We start from the raw sequence: 23,922 nt of genomic DNA on the forward strand, positions 1-23,922 counted from the left end.
ATGAATCACAAATCAACTCTTCAACCAGATGCAGCCTCACACAAGGGACCTCAACTATATGTAACTGCATTGGTGAACTCTGGGCATCCCTGCCTCAGGGCAGACTGGGAGGGGTGCGTGGCTAGTCAGGGGAGCAGTACAAAACCTTAGTCTCCATCCTGGAGATGAGGCAATTGGACAGGCAATTCCGGGTTCTACAGAAGACCAAGAGCACATTCTTCAGGGCATCATGTTTGAGTAAGACCTGCACAGCCATCAGGATCTCATAGAAATCTGAAATGACCATGAGGGGAGAGGATCTGTGAGAAAAGGCCTTTGCTTCCCTGTGACTGATGGATTCTAAGAGCGGGACCTATTCCAACATACAACGTAACAGGTAGCAGAAAAGTGGGTGGGGCAGGGTTATAACAGAGGCATTTTTGTTATAATTTAAGAGAAAGGGGAAAGATCTCTGCTGGTTTAATGAGAGTAAGAGATACATTTTAGTGGCATCAGCCTTCTTTGTTCTCCTTTTGTTTAATCAGGCCATTTTAGCCAAATGGGGTCATAACTCAGTACCGTGTGCACACATTGCCGTCCCTGGAACAACCAGTGGTACCTCAGCACATCAGCAGGGAACTATAAAAAATGGCAGCATTAAATCAGACACAGGATTTTTTTTTTTTTCGAACATGTTGGTTCAGGCCCAGCTCTGGTGTCACCACACTTTTGGGGACTTACACCAGGAAGCAGCTTAGCCCAGCTATGTCTCTGTCACGTCTGCAAGTCACTAGCATTATTTCAGGGGACATGACACAATTAATGTTGTTCTTAACTAACACCCAAAGGCACTATCTGCAAACCATCCATACCCAAGAGGATATAGGACAGGTTGCAAAGGACAGGATATAAGAGAGGTGACAAAATTTAGAGTCCACCAAAATACAAAATAATCATGGGGAAGTCAGACTATGAACAGGAGGCATCCAGACACCTCTCCAATGCCCCATTTTACAGACCTCTATCCTCTGATCCCACTTTGGAATTCCAAAGGAAATTACAACAACTACTTAAGGAACTCCCTGCTGTTACTCGGGACCTTATTCACTCAGACACACCATCTGAGCTGCAGCCTGGATTATTCTACTTACTTCTCAAAATCCACAAACCTGTGAACACAGGATGACCTATCATTTTGGGTATTAGCATCCTTACCACTGGACTATCCAGTTACGTGGACTGCCTCCTCCATCCCTATGCCACCAACACTCCCAGCTATATCCGAGATATCACTGACTTCCTAAGGAAATTACAAACCACTGGAAAAATTTCTGACAACACCATCCTTGCCACCATGGATGTAGAGGCTCTGTACACTAATATTCCACATGAAGACAGATTACAAGCGATCAGGAATAACATCTCTGATGTCACCACAGCCAATCTGTTGTCTGACCTCTGTAATTTTGTTCTCACCCACAATTATTTCTGAATTGGGGACAATTTATACCTCCAGATTAGTGGAACTGCTATGGGCACACGCATGGCCCCACAATATGCCAATATATTTATGGCTGGCCTGGAACAATGATTTCTCAGTTCTCGTCCCCTATTTCCCCTCCTATATTTACAATACATTGATGACATCTTTCTGATTTGGACCCATGGTATACAGACTCTAAAATAATTCCACAGAGACTTTAACAATCTGTACCCCACCATCAGCTTATGCCTCGATTACTTCACGCGAGAGATACATTTCCTGGACATTACTGTACAAATAAAGGTGAGCATGATCAGTACCATACTCTACCGGAAACCCATTGATCACTATACTTACCTACATGCTTCTAGCTTCCATTCTGCACACATAACTAGATCCATTGTTTACAGTCAAACCCTTAGGTACAATCGCATTTGCTCTGATCCTACTGACAGAGACCAAAAACTACAAGAGCTTTACCAAATATTCATAAACCTGAATTACCCACCAGGAGAAATAAAAAAATAAATAAATAAAAATTGACAGGGCCAGACGAATACCCAGAGACCAGCTACTCCAAGATAGACCCAAAAAAGCCAAGAACAGAACACCACTGATCATCACCTACAGCCCCCAACTCAAACCACTGCAACGCATTATTAAAGAACTACAACCTATCCTTAACCAGGATGCCACACTCCAGAAGGCCCTGGATGACAGGCCTGTTCTCTCCTACGGACAAACTCCCAACCTTATAAGGATTCTCACCAACAACCAGAGTCTATACCACAGGAATACCAGTCCTGGAACTTTTCTTTGCAACAAAGCCCTCTGCCAGCTTTGTCCACATATCTATTCTGGAGACACCATCATTGGACCTAACCAGGATCTTCACAGAATCACGGGCACATTCTCATGTTCCTCAGCTAACATCACAAATGCCATCATGTGCCAACAATGCCCGCATGCTTTGCATAATGGACAGACTTCAAACTCTCTTAGACAAAGAGTTAATGGCCACAAAACAGACAAAAAAAACACTCCTGATCCACAAACCTGTTAGTCAGCATTTTAATGGAGTGGGCCTTTCTGTTAATAACTTAAAAGTTTGCATTTTACTGAAGAGGAATTTTCACAAAAGTCCTGAAAAAGAGGCTGCCGAACTCTCTTTTATATTCAAATTCGACACATTAACACGTGGTTTGAACCAGGACTGGAATTTTCTGGGTCATTTGAGGGGCTCTTTTGCATACTTGGCTTAATCTAATTCTTGACTCCCTCCCTCCCTTCTGACCTCAGGATCAGGATCTGGAGCTGTGGTGGGGAGCTGGCCCAGCCCCAGCCTCCACCCCTGACAGCCAGGTCTGGGATTGGCGTCCCAGGAGTTCACAACATGGGGGTGTTGAATCCAGCACTGCAGCTCAGGCCTGGCCCCCTCAGACCTACACCCCGGGCTGGGGCTGTCCCCACACCTCACTCCTGTGTTGTGAGGGCACGGTTCAGCCCCAATCCACACCCCAGAGCAGCAGCCTGCCTCAGTGATCCCCCTGTTCTCCCTGAGCTGGGACCTTGTCCCCCGACATCAGGGCTGTGGCCAGAGGCCTTGGTTCTGAGGGTGGGTCCCCAATCTCATTTCATGTTTGGGCCCATGGCAGCCCTACCCTGAGACTGTGGTCATTTAAAGAAAAACAATAGTGGTTTAATACCCTGATGAATTCCACAATTAACCACAATTCATTTTCAATCACATGATTAGTTTCTTAAATTGCTTAGCTGCTCTAATTGTACCACACGCTTAGAGAGGGAAACTTCTGAGTCGGAATTTATTTCCAAGTTGGATGTATTTTAGACAGGGCCTAACAATAATATCAATTATCTAACACCTTGCAAGGGCAATCTCCAAAGCTTCAGTTTTCACAGGAATGGACTCATCCCACTTCAGATAAGTTACTACTTCCACAGGTCCTCTTAGTGACAGGTACCTCCTCCTTTTTCCCCCTCCTACTTCTATCCCCCTCTGAGCCAAATAGGAGGTTTGGAAAAGCAGCCACAACTCTGTCCAGACTCAGAGAGAAAGTGTGGAATAACAACAAGCTGTACACTCATACCAAAATGCAAGTTAACAGAGCCTGCATCCTCAGCACCCTCCTTTACGGCAGCGAGTCTTGGACCCTGTACGCCCCCCAGGAAAAGAAGCTGAACTTCTTCCACTTGCGCTGCCTCAGGCGCATCCTTGGAATATCGTGGAAGGGCAGAGTGACCAACACCGCCGTCCTCGAGCAAGCTGGAATCCCAACCATGCTCGTCCTCCTCAGGCAGCAGCGGCTCCGCTGGCTTGACCATGTCCACAGGATGAATGATGGAAAGATCCCAAAAGACATCCTGTATGGCGAGCTAGCCTCTGGCAAAAGACCTCCCGGACACCCCCAGTTGTGTTACAAAGATGTTCTCAAGAGGGACCTCAGGGAGGTAGACATCGAGCCGGACAGCTGGGAGGAGCTGGCAGACAATCGCAGCAGATGGAGGCAGGAACTACACAAGGGCCTTCAGAAGGGTGAGATGAGGATCAGACAGCTAGCAGAGGAGAAGCGAGCCCACAGAAAGCACAGTAAGGACCTGCCAGACACCCATTATATGTGCAACAGATGCAGCAAGGACGGTCACAATCGTGTGGGCCTTCACAGTCACAGTCAATGCTGCAAATGATGATCCCAAATGGAACTACGACAGGCGTGGTCCATAGTCTACGTAGACTGAAGGATGCCTACTACTTCTATCCCCAATGAAAGCTCATTACCTAATCAATAAAATTACCCGTCTTTAAGGTGCTACAGGACAGCTGGTTTTCATGGTGCTAGAGACTAACACAGCTACTCTGCTTAGATCCATAAGGGAACTTGCTTCTGTTGTGATAGATCATTAGGAAGGGCTGATCAGGATAATGAGCCTTCAGGGAACATGATGGGCCTTAGAAGAAGCTTCTGTTCCCCTGGGAAGCCTTCCCGGAACTCTCCACAGAGCCTGTGAATAACAGTTGCTGTGAGTCTGCACGGGCGGGTGCTGAGATCCCAGAACCTTCTCTGTCTTGTTTGTGTTTTTCCACACTTTGTTCTGAGAACCAAGGCTGGAAAGAAAGCGTCCCTGTCCTGTGCTAAAGCTATAAAAGGGAGGGACGCATCTTCTCAGTCCCTTCTCACGACCCACACACGAGGACTCCTGGAAAGAGCTGAGAAAAAGGGGCTGACTGGGGGAAGGGCTGGACGCGACCAAAGGGACTTCAGCCTGTCTGTTGGCACCTGAGAAACCCAAACCACAAAGCTACTGCAGCTCGTGCCTCACAATTCTGACAAGTTTCTGGTATCAGCAGTCAGGGTGAGAACTTGCTAATTTATAATCCACCTAACTGGAGCATTACGTTCACTGTGCCTTTTCGTGGGTTTGCCAGTTAATCTGCTTTGATCTCCTTGCTATCCTGCAAAATCAACCGTTTGCAGCTAATAAATGTGGGTGTAGTTTCACCTCAACCCCTGTGTCTTTCCGTGGAACATCTAGGGCAGAATCCCAGCCTGGCTGCATACCTGTGGCTAATCCTCTGCACATGGCAGGAGAAGCAAAGGTGCTCCCAAGTTCCTCCGGGTCGGTGTTTTGAGCTGGGCCGGGTGATGCAGCTCACGGTTCCTAGGCAGTGGGTTGACGTTTTTTCCATTCTTGGTTTCCACCGTATGCGCTCAGCGAACCTGTGTGTAGCTGCAGCTGGGTGTGTGCCTGCCTGAGCAAACACCGGAGGAAGTGTTTGACCCAGAGGAGCTCTGTAGCACAGGGCAACAGGGAGCCCAGCACAGTACATCAGAGTATCAGTGGAACTCGCGCCCCTGAGAGCGCCCCGAGAGGAACTTTGCCCAGATGGGAAGCAGCAAGGAATAGCCTCAGATTTAGAGTATAAGTTTGGCCTGCCCAAATGCTATGTGGCCCAGTGTCTTTTCTTACAACAGTGGCTGATGCTAATCTCCGTGAATCAGTCTAGTTTATTTTCTGCCCGTCTGTTCATTTAATTTTTCACTGCGTTTCTTTAATTGCTTGTAGAGTTTTTCCAAGAAAAACAATAACCTCGCCTCTCTGTGCATGCACGTTTGCTACGATTTCTGCTTTTCTTGCACCTGCGTTAGAGCTCCCCTGCCAAACATTGGGAAGCCATTGTTTCTATGGGCTCATCGTAAGTCAGTGGAGGTAAAGGTGGTAAGATAAGAAGAGGGGTGTGAAGGGAAAAGTAAGGGGGAGATCTCAGACTTCCTGGCTCTGCCACCTTTGCTTTAGTATCACAGATCAGACACTTCTCTGTAAGCGGAGATCTATGTCGTTGTTCGTTGTGTTTGTAGAAATAAGAATCTGTTTCGCACACATGCACACCCTTTTTCTGCCACTGTATTTGCCTCCTGTCTATGTCTGTTTCTTTTTCTCTAGTCTGTCTCATTTTTCTCAAGGAACATTCTCCGCAGCAGCTCAGAGGCAGGTAAGAAGCTGTAGTGGGCACAGCCAGAGAAGGGGGTGTGTTCCCCCCCACTGGGGGACAGGCAGGCACACAAACTTCCTGAAATATGGATAACCTTCCTGCAGCTCCAATGAGGTTAGAGCTGTCCCAGTCCCCATCTCCATCTGCTTTCTGCCTCCCTGTGCTCATCATGCAGTTTATCTGGCCCCGCTTTCTACTCCATACCCTGCAGGCCCCACCTAGGTGTGGTTCACCACCCCATGTAGGGGTACTTAGGGAAGGTCTACACTAGGCCATAAAGTCGATCATACATATGCAATTTCACCTACATCAATTGCAGAGCTGGAGTCAATGTATCTACAATCAACTTATCTGGCTGTACTCATTGAGGGGGATCCATGGGAGAAGATCTCCCATTCATAGAATCATAGTGCTGGAAGGGACCTCAGCAGATCATCTACTCCAGCCCCCTGCTTCATTGACTTCCCTTGCTCCTTTCGAGAATGAAGAGTACAGGCATTGATTATTGACCCCGGATCATTTGATTTCGCATGTCCCCACAGCATCCGACTCCCCCAAAAGTAAACCTCAGGAGTTTGACACTTATTGGGTCGATCTCCTGGTTCGTGCAGATACAGAGAGAGAAAGTGTCTCTTTTACATCCTTAGCTAAGAGGCGTCTGGCTTTTTGTTCACACTTTAGAGGCTCCTGCACTAAACTTCAGAGGTTCAAGTCCAACTGTGGGCCATTGTAAATGGGGCTTCTCAGGATTTCAATGGGGTCGCTGAAGCTTGGAACCCATTTGCTCAACTAGGGGAAGGATGTAACCCAGACATCTTGGGCTTTGGTTTACTGTCCCATGTAGGGGTAGTTAGACATTTTCCAGAGAGAAAGACCAAGCTTCCTCTACAGCCATAGCTGAGCACCAGCTGGATTTTACCTCAAACTCTAGAGCTTCATGCCCTAAGCTCCAGGAGTCCCAGGTTTGTGTCCACTTGGGGGTGGTTGTAATCATAAACCAGAGCAGCTCCCATCATCTTGGTAGAGCCAGCCCTGACCTTGTTTTAAGGTGAGATAAGAGGAAGCTACGTGCCAAAGTTGGTGATGTTCACTCTTATTGTTTAGGAGGAATTCCTGAACAAACAGAAAGACAGATGGACAGAGGGACAGAAAGGCAAACACCGTCAAAGATACACACAACCTATCAAATATATAGTACCTGATAGATGACGCCTGGATAGACTTTCATACAAACCACCAGCTCTTGGGTTTTTTTCAGTGTATGTCACAAGGGGGATGTCACTACTTCATCTGGGCTGAGAAATGTCCTGTTCCAGTTGACCCAAAGACGGACTGATGTCTTGGGCTACAAATAGCAGGATAACCTTGGCAGCATAGACAAGCTGCCCAAGTCCAGTCCTATCTGAGATCCTAGATACACACCTGGATGTCTGTCCCACACCCCTGCTTGTGCTGCCATGTTCTCACCACTGATTTTATCCTCACTAACTCGACCAGAGCTCATGCATGTACATCTGCCCAGGCTGGGAAATTAACCTCCCGAGTGCAGGGCTCGCGGTAAACTCAAAGTCGCCTTCATTGCCCTTTCATTGATTTTTCTTACGTCTTGTAGATTTGGAGCTATGACAGTAACATGAAGCTATTTCCAATCCCCTTCTAGCATGCCCATGCTTGAACTTTGAGTCTCTCTCATTTCCAACCAAGGATATTTTGGTTCTGTCTTCTACGTTTCTCACTATGGCACAGCTATGATAGAGACAAGTCAGAATCCCAGCCTCACCACTGTATTTCAAGGTCAGGAGAGGTTGAGGGAGTGAGAAGGGACATTTGTGTCATTCAATGTGGTGCCGTGCTGTTGGTCCAGCTCTATTGGAAGCTCAACCTCTGAATGATACGTCCTACTTTGATTCCTGACAACTTCCTTATGGCAGTGCAGAGAAGTTGGGATGCGAGGTTTCTGCCAGTGCACCTGACAGCTCAGCCTGACCGTGCACGCTCCATCAGTACTTCATGGTTTTCTTTTTCCAGATACGCACTATGGAGAAAGCAGAAGGAAGAAATCAAACAGTCATCACAGAATTCATCCTCTTGGGATTTGGGACTGGCCCTGAGCTGCAGCCCCTTCTCTTCCTGGTGTTTCTAGTGATTTACATTGCAACTGTGGCTGGGAATGGCCTCATTATTGCGCTGGTCATGTGTGATCAGCACCTTTACACCCCCATGTACTATTTACTTGGGAACTTGTCATTCCTGGAGATCTGTTACACCTCCGTGTTCCTGCCCAGGCTGCTGGCCAATCTCCTGCCTAGGGACACACCCATTCCTGCCAAGGCTTGCCTTCTACAATTGTATATATTTGGGGTCTTATCAAATGCAGAAGCGCTTCTGCTTGCGGCCATGTCCTATGATCGGTATTTAGCGATATGCCATCCCCTCCGTTACTCTGCTCTGATGAATGGCCGGGTTTCCTGCCAGCTAGTGGGAGGATGCTGGGTAAGCAGCTTTCTCCTCTGCACCATAGTCAATATTTTCCTGTTCCAGTTACAGTTCTGTGATTCCAAAGAAATTGACCATTTCTTTTGCGATTTTACACCCATGATAAAGCTGTCCTGTGAGGATACCCGCACTGTGGAACTTGTGTCATCCGTTATTGCTGCCATAGGGGCATTTGTGCCCTGTCTGCTGACTCTGACATCTTATATTTGTATCATCAGCACTGTCCTGAGAATCCCGTCCACCACGGGGAGGAGAAAGGCCTTTTCCACCTGCTCCTCTCACCTAATTGTACTGACAGTTTTCTATGTGACGGTGATTACTATCTATGTCGTTCCCACAGCCAACACTCCCAAGGTCCTAAACAAAATATTCTCTCTCTTCTACATAGTCCTGACTCCCTTGATCAACCCTATCATCTACTGCCTCAGGAACAAGGAGGTCAAAGAGTCCCTGAGGAAAGGGATTTGTAAACTGGATGCCTTCAGAAACCAACATAGAGACTTCCGGGAAACTTTTTAGCGGATTGTAAAATAAAGACAAACAGATACATGTTCTTATATATGGGATATTTCAGTCCTTGATAAAGCGTGAGTTGTTTGGAAAGTAATTGATGAGGTGCTGCAGGCAGGGCGGAGGGGGAAAAGGTGGAGGAGGAACTCTTGGAAAACAACTGACGTGCAGAATGATAGCCATAGGAATACCTTGATGAAGATGAAATCTACTGGTCTAGAGAACACTTAATAAATGTCAAGGCCTGCAGCATCCCAATATTCTTTGTAATGAGGGTGTCTGGAAGGTTTTGCTTCAGGTTGCAGGCTGACAGCTCCCAGGTCTTACGTAGGACTTCCCCTCACTGCAGTCCCCACACATGGGCCTGGTTCATGCTGGCTGGTTCGCTTTCCCGTGTCCGACCCTGGCCTCTGCCAGAGGCACAATAGGAAACAAAATCCTGGTCCTTCCACGAGACGGCCTTTATGTGTGCCAGTTTCTCATCCTAGGACTCTGCATTCGTCTACTTTAGCAGATCTCATTGTAGAACGAGCACTGATAGGAAATCCTGTGCGCATTGGGGAAAGTGCATGCTGCAGAGCTTGCCATATCGCTAAGGCCAAGGATTCCAAAACTAGGAGCTTTGGTTTGCAGATCAGGAGATCTGTGGAAAAATAAAACTGGCATTTGGTTTGCTTTCTGGGCTCTGGTCCCTTAAGGATCCCATGATCAAGTTTTCTTCTCTACAGCCATGAAGGCGATTTTTTTTAAACGAATTGATGTTTAACTGCACAATGAATTGCACAATTAATCATGATTCATTTTAATCATGTGATCAATTGTGATTAATTTTTAGATCATTTGACAACCCTAATGTTACCCGAGATTACACAGGGAGACGTCTGAATTGGAATCCATTTCCAAGTTTGATACTTTTGAGTTGGGGCTTAACAAAGATCTCAGTTATCTTGTGAATTATGAGGACAATTGCCCCATCTTTAATGTTCACAGGAATGGTGCCCATCTCACTTCGCTGAACTTACTTCTTCTACTGGACCCGTTAGAGACAGGAGTCACCTTCTCTTTTCCTCTCCTTCCTTCCTTTCCCACCCCTTTATATAAACCCTGGGTTCTTAATTTCCACTCGCAGTCTGAAAAATCTGAAGAAGTGGGTTTTACCCATGAAAGTTCATTACCTAATCAGTATAATTGCCAGTCGTTAAGGTGCTCCAGGACTGCTTGTTTTTTGTGATATTACAGACTACATAAGAACATAAGAATGGCCATACTTGGTCAGACCAAAGGTCCATCAAGCCCAGCATCCCATCTGCCGACGGTGGCCAATGCCAGGTGCCCCAGAGAAGGAGAACAGAAGACAATGATCAAGTGATTTATCTCCTGCCATCCATCTCCTGCCCTTGTTATGAAGGCTAGGGCACCATACTTTATCCCTGGCTAATAGCCATTTATGGACCTAACCTGCAAAAATTTATCAAGCTCTTTTTTAAACCCTAATAGAGTCCTGGCCTTCACAGCCTCCTCGGGCAAGGAGTTCCACAGGTTGACTGTGCGCTGTGTGAAGAAAAATTTCCTTTTATTAGTTTTGAACCTACTACCCATGAATTTCATTTGGTGTCCCCTAGTTCTTGTATTATGGGAAAAGGTAAATAATTTTTCTATATTCACTTTCTCCACACCATTCATGATTTTATATACCTCTATCATATCGCCCCTCAATCGCCTTTTTTCCAAACTGAAAAGTCCCAGTCTCTCTAGCCTCTCCCCATATGGGACCCTTTCCAAGCCCCTAATCATCTTAGTCGCCCTTTTCTGAACCTTTTCTAATGCCAATATATCTTTTTTGAGGTGAGGAGACCACATCTGCACGCAGTACTCGAGATGTGGGCGTACCATAGTTTTATATAGGGGAAGTATGATATCTTTTGTCTTATTATCGATCCCTTTTTTAATAATTCCTAACATCCTATTTGCCTTACTAACTGCCGCTGCACACTGCGTGGATGTCTTCAGAGAACTATCCACTATAACTCCAAGATCCCTTTCCTGATCTGTCGTAGCTAAATTTGACCCCATCATGTAGTACGTGTAATTTGGGTTATTTTTTCCAACATGCATTACCTTACACTTACCCACATTAAATTACCCACTAGCACAACTACCCTGCATAGACCCACAATCCTCTTCAGTAAGATGCAAACCTTCAGGTCATTAACAGAATGGCCCACTCCATGAAAATGCTGGCTGACCGGTTTGTGGATCAGGCGTGTTTTTCTCTGTTACTATACGATATAAGAGGTAAGAGAAAGAAGGGTGTTAAAAAAAAGGCAAAGTGACTTTTTTTTTTATTTAAAAGAAAGGGAAATAAGATCTGTTGGTATAATGAATGAAAGAGATAAAGCTTAGTGCCTTCAGCCTTCATTGTTTTCCCCTTATTTAATCAGGCTGGTGTAGCAGAGAATTAGGATGAGGTAAGTGGTTTGTTTCTTGAAAACCTTTCGGTGCCTAATTTAATACCGTGTGTGCATCACTGTCCCTGGAATGACCAGTGGTACATCAGCACATCAACATGCCCCTATAAAAAACAGCAACATGAATTCAGACATCAGTTTTTTGAACAAGTTGGTTCAGGCCTAGACTTGGTTTCACTGTATTGACAAGAGGGGAATTACACCAGGGAACGGCTTGGCCCATGCCATTGAAAACTCCATGCAACTTACTAGTGGTATTATCGGGGGGACAGTGCAATTAATGTTCCTCTTACTTAATCCTGAGGGGTCTCCCAGCAAACCATCCATCTCCCATGGGTATATGAGGAATGGCAAAGTTTAGAGTCCACCAAAATACTCTTCTGTGTCTTCAAATCCCACATTGCCCAGTTGTTGCTGCTGTCTAAATGCTGATCAAACATGAGTGATAATTTTGGAGTTTTGTCACATTTGCCTGGGCTGGGCAGAGGAACTCTGTCCCTCTCCCAAGTCAGGCTGCAGCTCAACCGCAGAGCTCCTCACTGTAGGGGCTCAGGCCATGGCTCCATGACTCTTATCCATAAGACAAAGCAATAGACAAGGTGGATGTCTCATTTCAATGGAAATTAATGGTGACAACAACTTCTGATCTCAAAGGAAATCTCTGTGTCCGTGATTTACTAAATGAGACCAGTGGGGCAGGACTCAGAGGCAGAGGTCAGGAGCGATGTGGCTTCAGGAAACCTAACAACACGTCACTCTGTGCGGATCTCGTCCTCGATTTGTAGAATGTTGTTCCCTGCTGCGCGGCCAGGCAGCTGTGCAGCTTGGAGGGGACGCAGCTTCCTCCCATGGGAGAAGTCCCCCCTCTCCCTGTTAGTAGTGTCCAGAGGACGGGGGCCAGTTAGACCCTCCGGAACCGGTGTAGAGATTTCAAAGGAGCAGAGAATTGAGGTGCCCACATGCTAGGTACATTCATTGAGAGTTGGGGACCTGTGCTAGGTTACTTGAAAAATAACAGCCACTGTCAAGAAGAAGACTGGAATTTTGTTCATGTGTCAGCTTAGAGGCTTTCTTAGACTACGTTTGAAGTTAAAGGTCCAGAAATCAGACTGAACTGAGAGTTTTATCCCAGTTTTTTTTTTCTTGTGAGGTTTCCAATCTTCTTCTTTCTGTTAAATAGAATTGGCATTGGTTCTTTTTCTATTATTCTAGCAGATGTGCTCATCTAATAGATCACATGCACAGAAATTACTTTTGAGGTCAGAAGATCTCTCTCAATTAATTTCCATTGAAATTACAAATTCCATTTTTTTCTAGTGCTTTGCCTTAGGGATCAGCAATGGTTTGGTCTTTGATATTTTCACTTTGGACGCAGTTGTCTTCCATGAAAGAGAGTAGTAGTAGTAGCATCCTTCAGTCTACGTAGCTATGGATCGAGTTCTACATAGTTCCATTTGGGATCATCATTTGCAGCATCAACTGTGACTGTGAAGGCCCACACAAGAGTGACAGTCCTTGATCTGTTACCTCCCATGTTGGTTCAGCGCTGTTAAGTGATGCGGGAGTACCTCTCCAGGCGCGAGCCTGGGCAATTTTTTTGTACCCTGGGCTGCCCGCATGCCAGCGTTCCCCTCTCAGCTTTACTGATGTAGTCCAAAGGAGAGGATAACCTCTACGTCTGGTACCAGCTCAGCTGCAGGAGTTGCCGGGTCAATGCCAGAAGTTGGCACAGAACCGCCTTAGGACTCCCCTCCAGATTTTCTGTCAGGGTTTACTCCCTTAGCCTTGCTCCTTTCCAGGATAACCTACAAGGCAGTGGGGCATGGAGGATGAAAGGGAAGGACAACAAAATACCCCAAGATGAGAAACAGAATCCAGACGTCCCATGTAGAGGTAAAATTTAGAGGTCAGTTCACTGAGAGCAGTTAGGAATATCAATTGTAGCAAAGACTGGAAAATGTAATGCAAAGGCTATAACCTTCTCTCAGATTATGTGAAGGAAAGATGAGGATGAGGGTGCAGCCCCCAGTAGATGACCGATGTGAAAGGTAAAATAACACAATTACAATGAAATAATCAGATGTAGAAAAGGAAAACACTTGCTCCAGCATGCACCATATCGGAGGGAACTTAGTGGCTTGTCCAGGCCAGGGGTAAAGAAAAGAAAGTTCAATCATTTATAGCAAAACACGCAGAAGAAACAGCTGGGCATGGCTCTCAGATTTAGAGTTTGCTGGATAAGACTTAAGGTCCATGAAGTCCATTGTCCTGTCTTCCGACATTTGTTAATGAATGGACAGAACAGGTGATGATCCCAAACCCGAAAAGCAGTCCTGTAGCACTTTAATGGCTAACCAAAGAATTCACTCATTCTTCAGCGAAATGATTGTCCAGTCTGTCCAATAAACGTAGCAGAGGGGCATTGCTTGCGCATAACGGCATAAATAAGATTGAATAGTAACAGAGAGGAAGCCGCGCTAGTCTATACACTATCAAAACAAAAAGCAGTCAAGTAGCACTTTAAAGACTAGCAAAGTAATTTATTAGGTGAGCTCTCATGGGACAGACCCACTTCTTCAGACCATAGCCAGACCAAAACAGACTCGATATTTAAGGCACAGAGAAAAAAAAAAACAGTAAGCAAGGAGGACAAATCAGAAAAAGATAATCATTGGTGGAGGTATAGGACTATGAGCTCCTGATTGTGTAATTGGTATGGTTAGGTCCAGTGATGATGTCTCCATGGGAAATATGTGGACAGATTTGGCAACAGGCTTAGTCTTTCTATGCTATGCTGTGTGGCCACTAGACAGAATTTTCGTGAGGTTATGTGGTTCTCTGTAGTCAAGCACAGGTCTCTCACCTTAGGCCTGTGAGATGCAGAATCATTTTCTGGTATAGGTCGCTGATGTTTGACAATGCACTGGAGGGCATCGTGAAGTGATCCATTCCCTGACCCCAGTTCCTAGCTAGCTATGGGCAAACAGTGATTAGGAACACTATCCCTTGCCATCCTCCACGAATCAGTCCAGTTGACTTGCTCTCTGGGTGTGCATTTTATTTTTCGCCACATGCGTTTTATTGCTTGTCTTTTTTTCCCGACACAGACAATAGTCTTTCTTATTTTTTTTCTAGATTTCTATTTTTATGTTAGGTAATTACTGTCTCTCACAGGCTTTCTTTCGTTAGACTCCTTTGCCTGTTGTTGAACTGATCTACAGTAAATGTAGCTAATCAATGTCTAACCTCAACTCAAGGTTTGTTGCCGAGTGTTCTTCAATGCCATCAAAGCAGTTTACAGACCAAGAAACCAAGGAATCCATCCCCTGAGATGAAAGAATGTTACCCAGCTGTTGAAAGACAAGAAAGCCACTGCTTTTCAGTAGAGGGAGCCCTATAAAGAGCTCTTGAACTTCCCCTCAATGGTAGTCTTAGAATCCCTTGACCAGCAGCCTTTGAGAGAAGATCTTGCAACTCTTCCTACCCAGAGAACCGTTCAAGCTTCAATTAAAGCAATGAAGTGCAACAAGCCAATTAGACTAGATGGAATCCCTGCCAAAGTCGTCAAAGAAGCCTTGTCAGAGCTCCACAATTTCATCTCCTGGTTCTCAAGGTCTGGGATAGGGAGCAGATGCCACAAGAGTTCAGGCACACTCTGATTGTCAGTCTCTTCAAGAAGGACAACAAGTCTGACTGTGGAAACTATCATGGTATTTCCCTCCTGTCCACGGCAGAGAAGTTCTTCGCCTGAATCCTTGCTAACCGACTCCTGCCACTCTCAGAAGAAATTCTCCCAGAATCCCAGTTTGGTTGTCGAAGTAAGAATATCGGCCCCTTAAATTTGAAATAATGGGATTTGATGTGTGAACAGTCACGATTTTGAATTGATCTAAGTGCCTTTAGTTCAAATTTATGCTGTAGTGTAGACGCAGCCTCTCAAGCTATACTATAACACATTCATAGAGTATAAGTTGGTAGATGCTGATACAGACACACTCCCTCACAGGGCTGTCCCCTTTTTTACATGGTAATTCTACCTGACCACCCATCCCACCCTCATGGTGTCATCTGGTGCAACACATTAAGGAGTGTATGGACAGAGGTAGACATAATGTGTCGTCTCATGCATCAGGTGTTGTTTGGATGAAAGGTTGATTTGGTCAGCTCATAGTGATGAACTTTCCCCGCGTATGAGAAGACATCAGCTTCTTCCAGCGCCCTGCCACCAAATATGGCTGCCTCGGTGCTACTGATGTCAATTTTCAAGCGCTTAGTTTTTCCCTGGTGGATGACCAAGCCTACAGTAGCTAAGATGTCAGCAAGGTTGGCCATCTTCTCTTGTATCTGTCAGTGGCTGTGGGACAGAAGAGTAAAATCTTCAGCAAAGTCCACGTCATCCAGCTGGGTCCACAGTGTCCTGTAGTTCCCATTTCTTTTCCCTCCTTTTGTCATCTTCATGGCCCAGTCTATCACCAGGAGAAAGAGGAATGGTGACAACAAGCAGCCTTGTTGGTCTCTGGTCTTCACTCCGAAGCACCGTGTGAACTGTCCCCCAGGGTAAATTTCTCAGCTGATTTCTACATCAGAGTTCTTAGTGAGGCCAGTTAACTTGGATGCTGAGAGGAAGAGTTCTGGGACTGCCAGAACTTCCTTTCTTCTCGTGAGAAAACATTTGGAACTTTAAGCAGATCAGAACACAGAGGAAGATCAGGTTATTCAACTCCAGTGTCAAGTCAGTCCTACTCCGCAGAGCAGAATGTTGGTGAAAATAAAGATGACTGTCAAAAAAATCCAGTCATTTATCAATAGCTGCCTCCATAAAATCCTCCGCATGCACTGGCCATACACCATCAATAACCAAGACCTGTGGCAACCGATTCACCAACATCCTGTCCAAGAATAAAACAGGAAGAGAAGATGGTGATGGACTGGACACACCCTTAGAAAACCAACCACCACCATCACCATGCAAGGCATAAGTTGGAACCCTCAAGGAAAATGGAAAGAGGTAACCCAAGAAATGCTGGGTGTACAGGCCAGAAGGCAGACACAAATAAGATGGAAGACACATGGTTAGAATTGGTAAAGATAGCCCAGGATGGGTGTGCTGCCAAATGGTTGTCAGAGGCCTGTGCTCCAAGATATGGGCATGGAAGAGGCTGATAGACTACCACAGTGATGAATGAACGTTATGGAATTTAACTAAATAATTCCAGCAAAAATCAATCCATATATTTCAGGACTTGGATACTGGGCAAATGCTGCCCCTTTACTAACATTTCACCTTAGCTGCGTCTACACGTGCACGCTACTTCGAAGTAGCGGCAGTAACTTCGAAATAGCGCCCGTCACGTCTACACGTGTTGGGCGCTATTTCGAAGTTGAAATCGACGTTAGGCGGCGAGACGTCGAAGTCGCTAACCCCATGAGGGGATGGGAATAGCGCCCTACTTCGACGTTCAACCTCGAAGTAGGGACGTGTAGACGATCCGCGTCCCGCAACATCGAAATAGCGGGGTCCTCCATGGCGGCCATCAGCTGGGGGGTTGAGAGATACTCTCTCTCCAGCCCTTGCGGGGCTCTGTGGTCACCGTGGGCAGCAGCCCTTAGCCCAGGGCTTCTGGCTGCTGCTGCTGCAGCTGGGGGTCCGTGCTGCATATACAGGGTCTGCAACTAGTTGTTGGCTCTGTGTATCTTGCACTGTTTAATGAAAGCGTGTCTGGGAGGGGCCCTTTAAGGGAGCGACTTGCTGTTGAGTCCGCCCCGTGACCCTGTCTGCAGCTGTGCCTGGCTCCCTTATTTCGATGTGTGCTACTTTGGCGTGTAGACGTTCCCTCGCTGTGCCTATTTCGATGTTGGGCTGAGCAACGTCGAAGTTGAACATCGACGTTGCCAGCCCTGGAGGACGTGTAGACGTTATTCATCGAAATAGACTATTTCGATTTCGCAACATCGAAATAAGCTATTTCGAAGTTGGGTGCACGTGTAGACGTAGCCCTTGTGATTAGCACGTGGGTGTGTGTGTTGCAGGAGTTGTGGATAACCCACACTCAAATGCTCCTTCTCTGTTGTGAGGAAACCTTCAGTCTCCCATAATGGAAAGACACTCAAGCCTGGGAACACTCCCTGAACAAGCTCTCTTGCTCTTTCCTGCTAAAAGGGTTGCAGTTGGAGTAAGCAATTGACTCGCCGCTGGAAGAGAAAGCTGAACTTCCATCTCCCATGGCCAAAGTCTGTCCATCAGCTACCAGGGGACAGTGACAGTGGGGTGGGGTATGGAAGGAGAGAAAAAAGAGTTTGATGGTAGGGAAGTTATCTGTCATAAACAGAAGCTCTGGAAAGAGTAAATGAAGTGAAGTGGGATGGGAGCCATTTCTGTGAATATCTAAGGTAGGGAAATTGCCCTTGTAATGCATAAGATAATTGAGATTTCCATTAAGTCCCGGGTTAAATGTGTCAAAGCTGCAAGTGAATTTGGAATTCCTCCCTTTTTCCTCCTCCTCTTCTTTATTTACCTAATAAATTAAATGGCTCCTCTTGAGGGTGCTACAGGACTGCTTACCTCCATGTTTAGTTCACAGATTAAGCCATTATTTCTTGGGCTGCTTATTTGTTCTGTGAAGCTATGGGGTATTAAGGCTGCCCTCTGAGATGACCAAACACAAAGATGGTTGGAAGAAGAGCTGGGGGAATGGGATTACTTTCTCTTCTTTTAGCAGGGTAGTTTTTAATTTTTTAAAATCATTTTTTTCCAACTGTGTCACAGCCACAGAAAATGGAGGAGATGTTTTCAAAGGCACAGATAGGGGCTGGACATCAGGAAATCCAGTGGTGTATAGATGTCTTGGCATAGGGCTAGGTTACCCAGGAGGGCTGGGTGATGGAACCCGTCCAGCATCACCTAGGAGACCAGTGAAAGCAATGGGTGTAGAACACACATCTCCTGAGTTCTGGCCCCTGTGTCTGATGACATGAACACCAGTTTATCAATGGGAAAGAGAGAGGCCTGGTTTGGCAAAGGGGTTCACTTGACTCATTGGAAATAGGGACATCTTAGCCCTTTCTGCTCCAATTTGACTTGTCTTTTAGGGGATCGATACCAAAGATTCCATCGCTCAGCTATGGCATTGGGCCAATGATAATTCTATATTTCAACTCAGCAAAAGATAAAAGGAAATGAAGTTGGTGGTTCCAGCTGCTTAAAAGATTTACAATAAAGAGCCGATTTTAAAATCAAGCTAAGATTTTCAGATGCACGTGCAAAAATAAATTGCCCAACGACCATTGAAAGCCGGCCATGATCCAATGGTTTTCTTTATGCTGCTTGAAAACAATTTGAATTCCATTAGGAAATGTTTTCACCTTTCTGACTTCTTCACCAGATATTCTGAGCAAAGAATTGTTTTGCTGCTCACTTCTTTGAGTTGTTAAGTGTGTGTATTATTTGAATGTCTTGACTTTAAAGCTTTACACTAAGTCAGATACAAGGCAAACAAAGAAAATTAGTTTTCATCCGCAACATCTTTGAATTTCAGTCCTTTCCATTAGTGCCAAGCAATCTGCAGACCAAACATTGTGGTTTAGGATTATTAAAAAAAAAAAAAAAAACCAAACTATTTTGGTTTTTAGTTTCACAATAAAAAGTCCTAACCTCTGTCAGGAAAACCCACCACCAGCTGTTGATCTGCTGTCTGATACTTTTAAAACAAACCTGCACTTAAAGGTGAGGCCTACAGGTTGTTGAGGTACCAAAAGAGCAGATGGTGGATGAAAATGCAGCTTTGTGGGGACAGTAATTGGGGTTTCAAGATCGCCTTGTATCAGCGGCAGCAGAAGGATGGAGTGGGTGGTCGGGGCAGCAAGGAACGCCTATCCACTTTTGAGGACAGCAGGGGAAAGACAGCTTTTTTTGGCAAAAAACAGAGTACAAAAAATAAAGGAAGAATAAACAAGAACACAAGAAGTCTCAGTGAGATTTTAATTCTTTAATTCATATTTTGTTCAAACTAAGAGAGTAAATAATTTTTATGTGGATAGCACATTTCTGTCTTGGGCAACAAACTCCTGTGAGACACTGCTGGCATTGATTTGCAAAGATGTCTAGTGCCTTTGAGTGCTTACTTTCCATTCTTTTGAATTCATTCATTGTCCGTTGTTGGGATAAGAGAGGGAAATTGGGTTTCATCGGCTTTGAACGTTGCGGCCATAAGCCTTCTGTTGACATTTGATGGAACTGCATTGATATTGGCGCACCACAAAGTCCTCAACACACAAACTGCAGATGTTTTTGGATAGATGCTTGAGGTACATATTACAAGTGAGATGGCAAGACAAAGTCACGAAGGAACATCTGTGGACATGAACAAGCCAAGAGCCAGTGGGGATCCAAATAAAAAGGAGGAACTGGGGATGGCTGGGACATACGTTGAGGAAACCCCCATCCAGCACTGTTTGACATGCCCGAAAATGGAATCTTCAGGGGAAACGCAGCCAAGGACGACCCCGAATAACATGGAGGAGATCTACAGTCATAGAAGCACAAGAACTGGGATATTCCTGGGGCCAGATGGAATCCATTGCCCAAGATAGAACCAGGTGGAGGAGCCTTGTGGATGACCTATGCCCCACTTGGGGTTCACAGGTTTAACTTAAAAAGTTAGCTAAAAGCACAGAAAATCACTTCCTTGGGATTCAGTTTAAAAGTTGCAGTTTGTGTAGAGAAGGTGGCAGCAGTAGAGAGGGAGCTAAATAGACCAGCACAGAAGTTCTGCACTAAACCCAAATAAAACAATAACCTGATCATATCTGACTAAACATTTCCTTTCTACTTACATATCTGTATGCCCAGATCATGTTGTGACCTAAATGTTCCTGAATTTATTAAGCCAGCCAGCTTGGTCTTTCTGCTACATCCAGACAAAGAAAGAGCCTCCTTAGCAGGTACCTGATGCGATTAAAAAGATCCCTCACTTTTCCCATTTGCTCACCTGGAAGCTCACCAACAGAGATTCCAGCCTCCCTGGGTTTCCCCCTTTACAGGCATTCATTCATGACGATTCATTTCAAAAATAAACCCGTTTACAAATACATTTTCTCAGGGACTCTTAGACCTCTTTGCTCCTGAGGCAGCAGATGACAGGGTTGATTGAGGGACTCAGGACTATGTAGAAGACAGAGACCATTTTGAGTAGGGACTTGGGAGGGTTGGCTGTTGGAACCACATAGATAGCAATCAGGCACCCGTAGAAAACTGTCAGCACAAGGAGGTGAGAGGAGCAGGTAGAAAAGACCTTTTGCTTCCCGGTGGTGGACGGGATACTCAGGATGGCAGTGAGGGTACAAATATAGTATATCAGGGTTAGCAGCAAGGGCACAAGTGTCCTGATGGCAGAAAAAAACAGAGGCCACCAGTTGCACGGTGCGGGTGTCATCACAGGACAGATTTATCCTGGCTAAAAAAATACAAAAGAAATGATCAATTCCATTGGAACCACAGAACATTAAGTGCCCCAAGAAACTACTTGCTGGTGTGGAGCCCAGAAAGCTGCTTATTCAGGACCGGCCACTGTGTGGCTATAAAGCCAGGCATTGATCAGAGCAGCATAATGGAGAGGATGGCATATCGCTAAGTACCGATTGTAAGAAATCACCGTCAGCAGCACAGGTTCTGTAGTGGACAATCAAACAAGGAAACACAATTTCACAGTGCAAGATTTAACAGACATGGGTGCGTCCCTAGTCAGGAGACTGGCCAGCCAGCTGGTTAGGAAGGCAGAAGCGTAACTGACCTCCAGGAAGGAGAGGTTCCCCAGTAAGTGGTACATTGGGGTGTGAAAGTGCTGATCAGTCACAACTAGAGCAATGATAAGGCTGTTTCCAGCCGCTGTTGCAATGCAGACTATGAGTGACGCAGGAAGAGAAGAGGCTGCAGCTCAGAGCCATTCCCAAATTCTGATAGGATGAATTCCATGATGGGGGGTTGATTTCTTTTCCTTCTGCTTTTCCCATAGTATGCACCTGGAAAAAGGAATCCATGAAAGTGTGCTGGAATGCACGCAGTCAGGCTGTGATGTCATTCACACTGAAGAAACCTCAGACCATAGCATCTCTCCACTGCAAAAATGAAGTTGTCAATAAACAAGGGAGGATTCACATAATTCAGAGGTTGCACTTCCAGTATAGTTGGACCAAGATCATGGAACCACACTGAATTACACAAATGTCCCTTCTAATGCCCTCAGCCTCTCCTGAACTTGAAACACAGTTTTGAGGCTGGGATTCTGACACCTTCAGAGAAGAAACATGGGTGAGCTAGGAGGGGATTAGAAATGGCTTTTCATAGTATTGCAAGACCTCCAAATCTAGAAAAAAATAGTTTTATCCCAAGCTTTCAGTCTGGCTTTGGGTCTACTGAAGCAGAGAACTTCATAGGCAAGATGAAGTACAGGTCATACCTTTCTAATTTGGAACTCTCTTGTCTGGTAACTTCCATAATCTATCAATATTTTGTTTAGCCAGATGACTCTTTAGCATTGGTGTGACCAAGTTTTCCTTGGTCCCTTAAAGTTTGTTTTCCACCACCAGTCCTGGTTCCCAGTGTTCTGTGCTGTCATTAATAGGAAAAAAAATTGAAGTAGGCCATGATATTTGTTAAGAACCACTGTTCCAAAATGGAGTCTGGTAAGCCCCCCAACGCCCCAGCCCAGCCATCTGGGGAGGGCATCCCAGCTGGTGTAAATAGCTCCCTAGGCAGTCTCATTTCAGGAAGGGACCCTGTGGGGAGGGTCGTTGGGCATCTGTCACAATTTTTTCTCTATCTTCTGCTTTGATCCTGCATTGCCCACTTGCTTTGATTCTGTAGAGATAACATGAATGATCACATCCCTACGAAGATTACGTCAGGACGCCACACGAGACATCACTGCTGTACACATCAGCATATTGCAGACGAGATATCACTTTATACATCGATGTTGGGGACTGCACTCTTCAAAGGACTTGTTGTTTGTAGATAAAATGTTCTGTACACTGCGTGAGGAAACTCTTTGTAACTCCCAGATTGTCTGTCCATTCACATGGATTTCCCATTGATTGCTCATTAATTATGCTTATTTCCTTACTGTCTGCTCCTATCCTTTCCTCTGCCTATCATATCTCTATAGAACCAATCCCAACTTGATGCCTGTCAGTGCATTCTGAAACTCAGCCAAGTTCAGAATCACTCCACCAGCTGGTTGTAATAAACCTTTGTTGCTTCACATATAGTATCCAGACTTTATTCCACCACATTATCTGTAATTTACCGCAAATGTCATCTAAAACCCCAGGAAGCAGTAGGAGTGTTGGCAATGTGCTAGACAACATTGACCTCCCCTCAACCGCAAATTCTCACATTCACACCAGTCAGTTCCCAGGGGCGCTGGATGAGAGTTTCAACCTGTGCAGATATCCTACATACAACATGCACCAAAAGACTCAAGAGGATGTCATTTGCATGAGAGTCCATCCAGATGCCCTTTATCATGTAGCATATATGTGAGAGATGTTATATTTTAACACATTAATTCTTCCCTGTGATAATCATGTGTTAACTGACAGCCCTGGGTAAAATCCTTTTGTAGAAGAAAGGCTACATGACTGAACGCCCAGGTGAGCTGGGGTGGGGTGAAACCTGACCCGACCCCTGATGCAGGGGGCTGTGAGCCTGGCCCTGGCATGACATAGGGGTAGAGCTTTCCCCAGCCTCAGATCTGGTGGTGGCAAGTAAGTGGCAGGAGGGCCAGGGCCAGGCCACAGCACTGGGCTTAGCCCCAGGATGATATAGGAGGCCCATCCCCAACTCCTGGAGATGGGCAGCCACAGATTCAGGATGCAGGAACTTGAAAGAAAGAAAGAAAGAAAGGAAGGAAGGTCAATAAGGTGTAGTGCTGTCCTTAAGCACTCAAATGGGCCACGTCAAAGAAACTATACCAGTTCATCTGAAAGGCTCCAGAAAAGAGCAACAAGAATGATCAAAGGTTGAGAGAACATGACCTATGAAGAAAGGCTGAAAGAAGTGGGCTTGTTTACTTTGGAAAAATATTGAGGGGGGACATGGTAGTGGTTTTCAGGTATCTAAAAGGGTGTCAGAAGGAGGAGGGAGAAAACTTGTTCTTTTTGGCCTCTGAGGATAGAATAAGAGGCAATGGGCTTAAACTGCAGCAAGGGAGGTTTAGGTTGGACATTAGGAAAAAGATTCTAACTGTCAGGGTGGTCAAACACTGGACTAAATTGCCAAGGGAGGTTGTGGAATCTCTATCTCTGGAGCTATTTAAAACAGGTTAGATAAATGTCCGTCAGAGTTGGTCTAGACAGTACTTGGTCCTAACATGAGGACAGGGGGCTGGACTCGATGACCTCTCAAGGTCCCTTCCAGTCCAAGTATTCTGTGATTCTATAATTATATATCTACTTGGCTGCATGCAAGAATTGTCCCT

The 23,922-nt window shown here is 45.5% G+C and overlaps 1 protein-coding gene across 1 annotated transcript; it reads left to right on the plus strand.

The window, feature by feature from the left end:
* The first annotated feature begins 8,009 nt into the window (after positions 1-8,009).
* LOC142004493 (olfactory receptor 11A1-like) lies at positions 8,010-8,987 on the plus strand. Its single transcript, XM_074982136.1, has one exon. The coding sequence runs from the start codon at positions 8,010-8,012 to the stop codon at positions 8,985-8,987; it is 978 nt and encodes a 325-aa protein (XP_074838237.1).
* Positions 8,988-23,922: the final 14,935 nt, after the last annotated feature.

The sequence above is a fragment of the Carettochelys insculpta genome, chromosome 32, assembly GCF_033958435.1.
Source record: "Carettochelys insculpta isolate YL-2023 chromosome 32, ASM3395843v1, whole genome shotgun sequence".
NCBI lineage: Eukaryota > Metazoa > Chordata > Testudines > Carettochelyidae > Carettochelys > Carettochelys insculpta.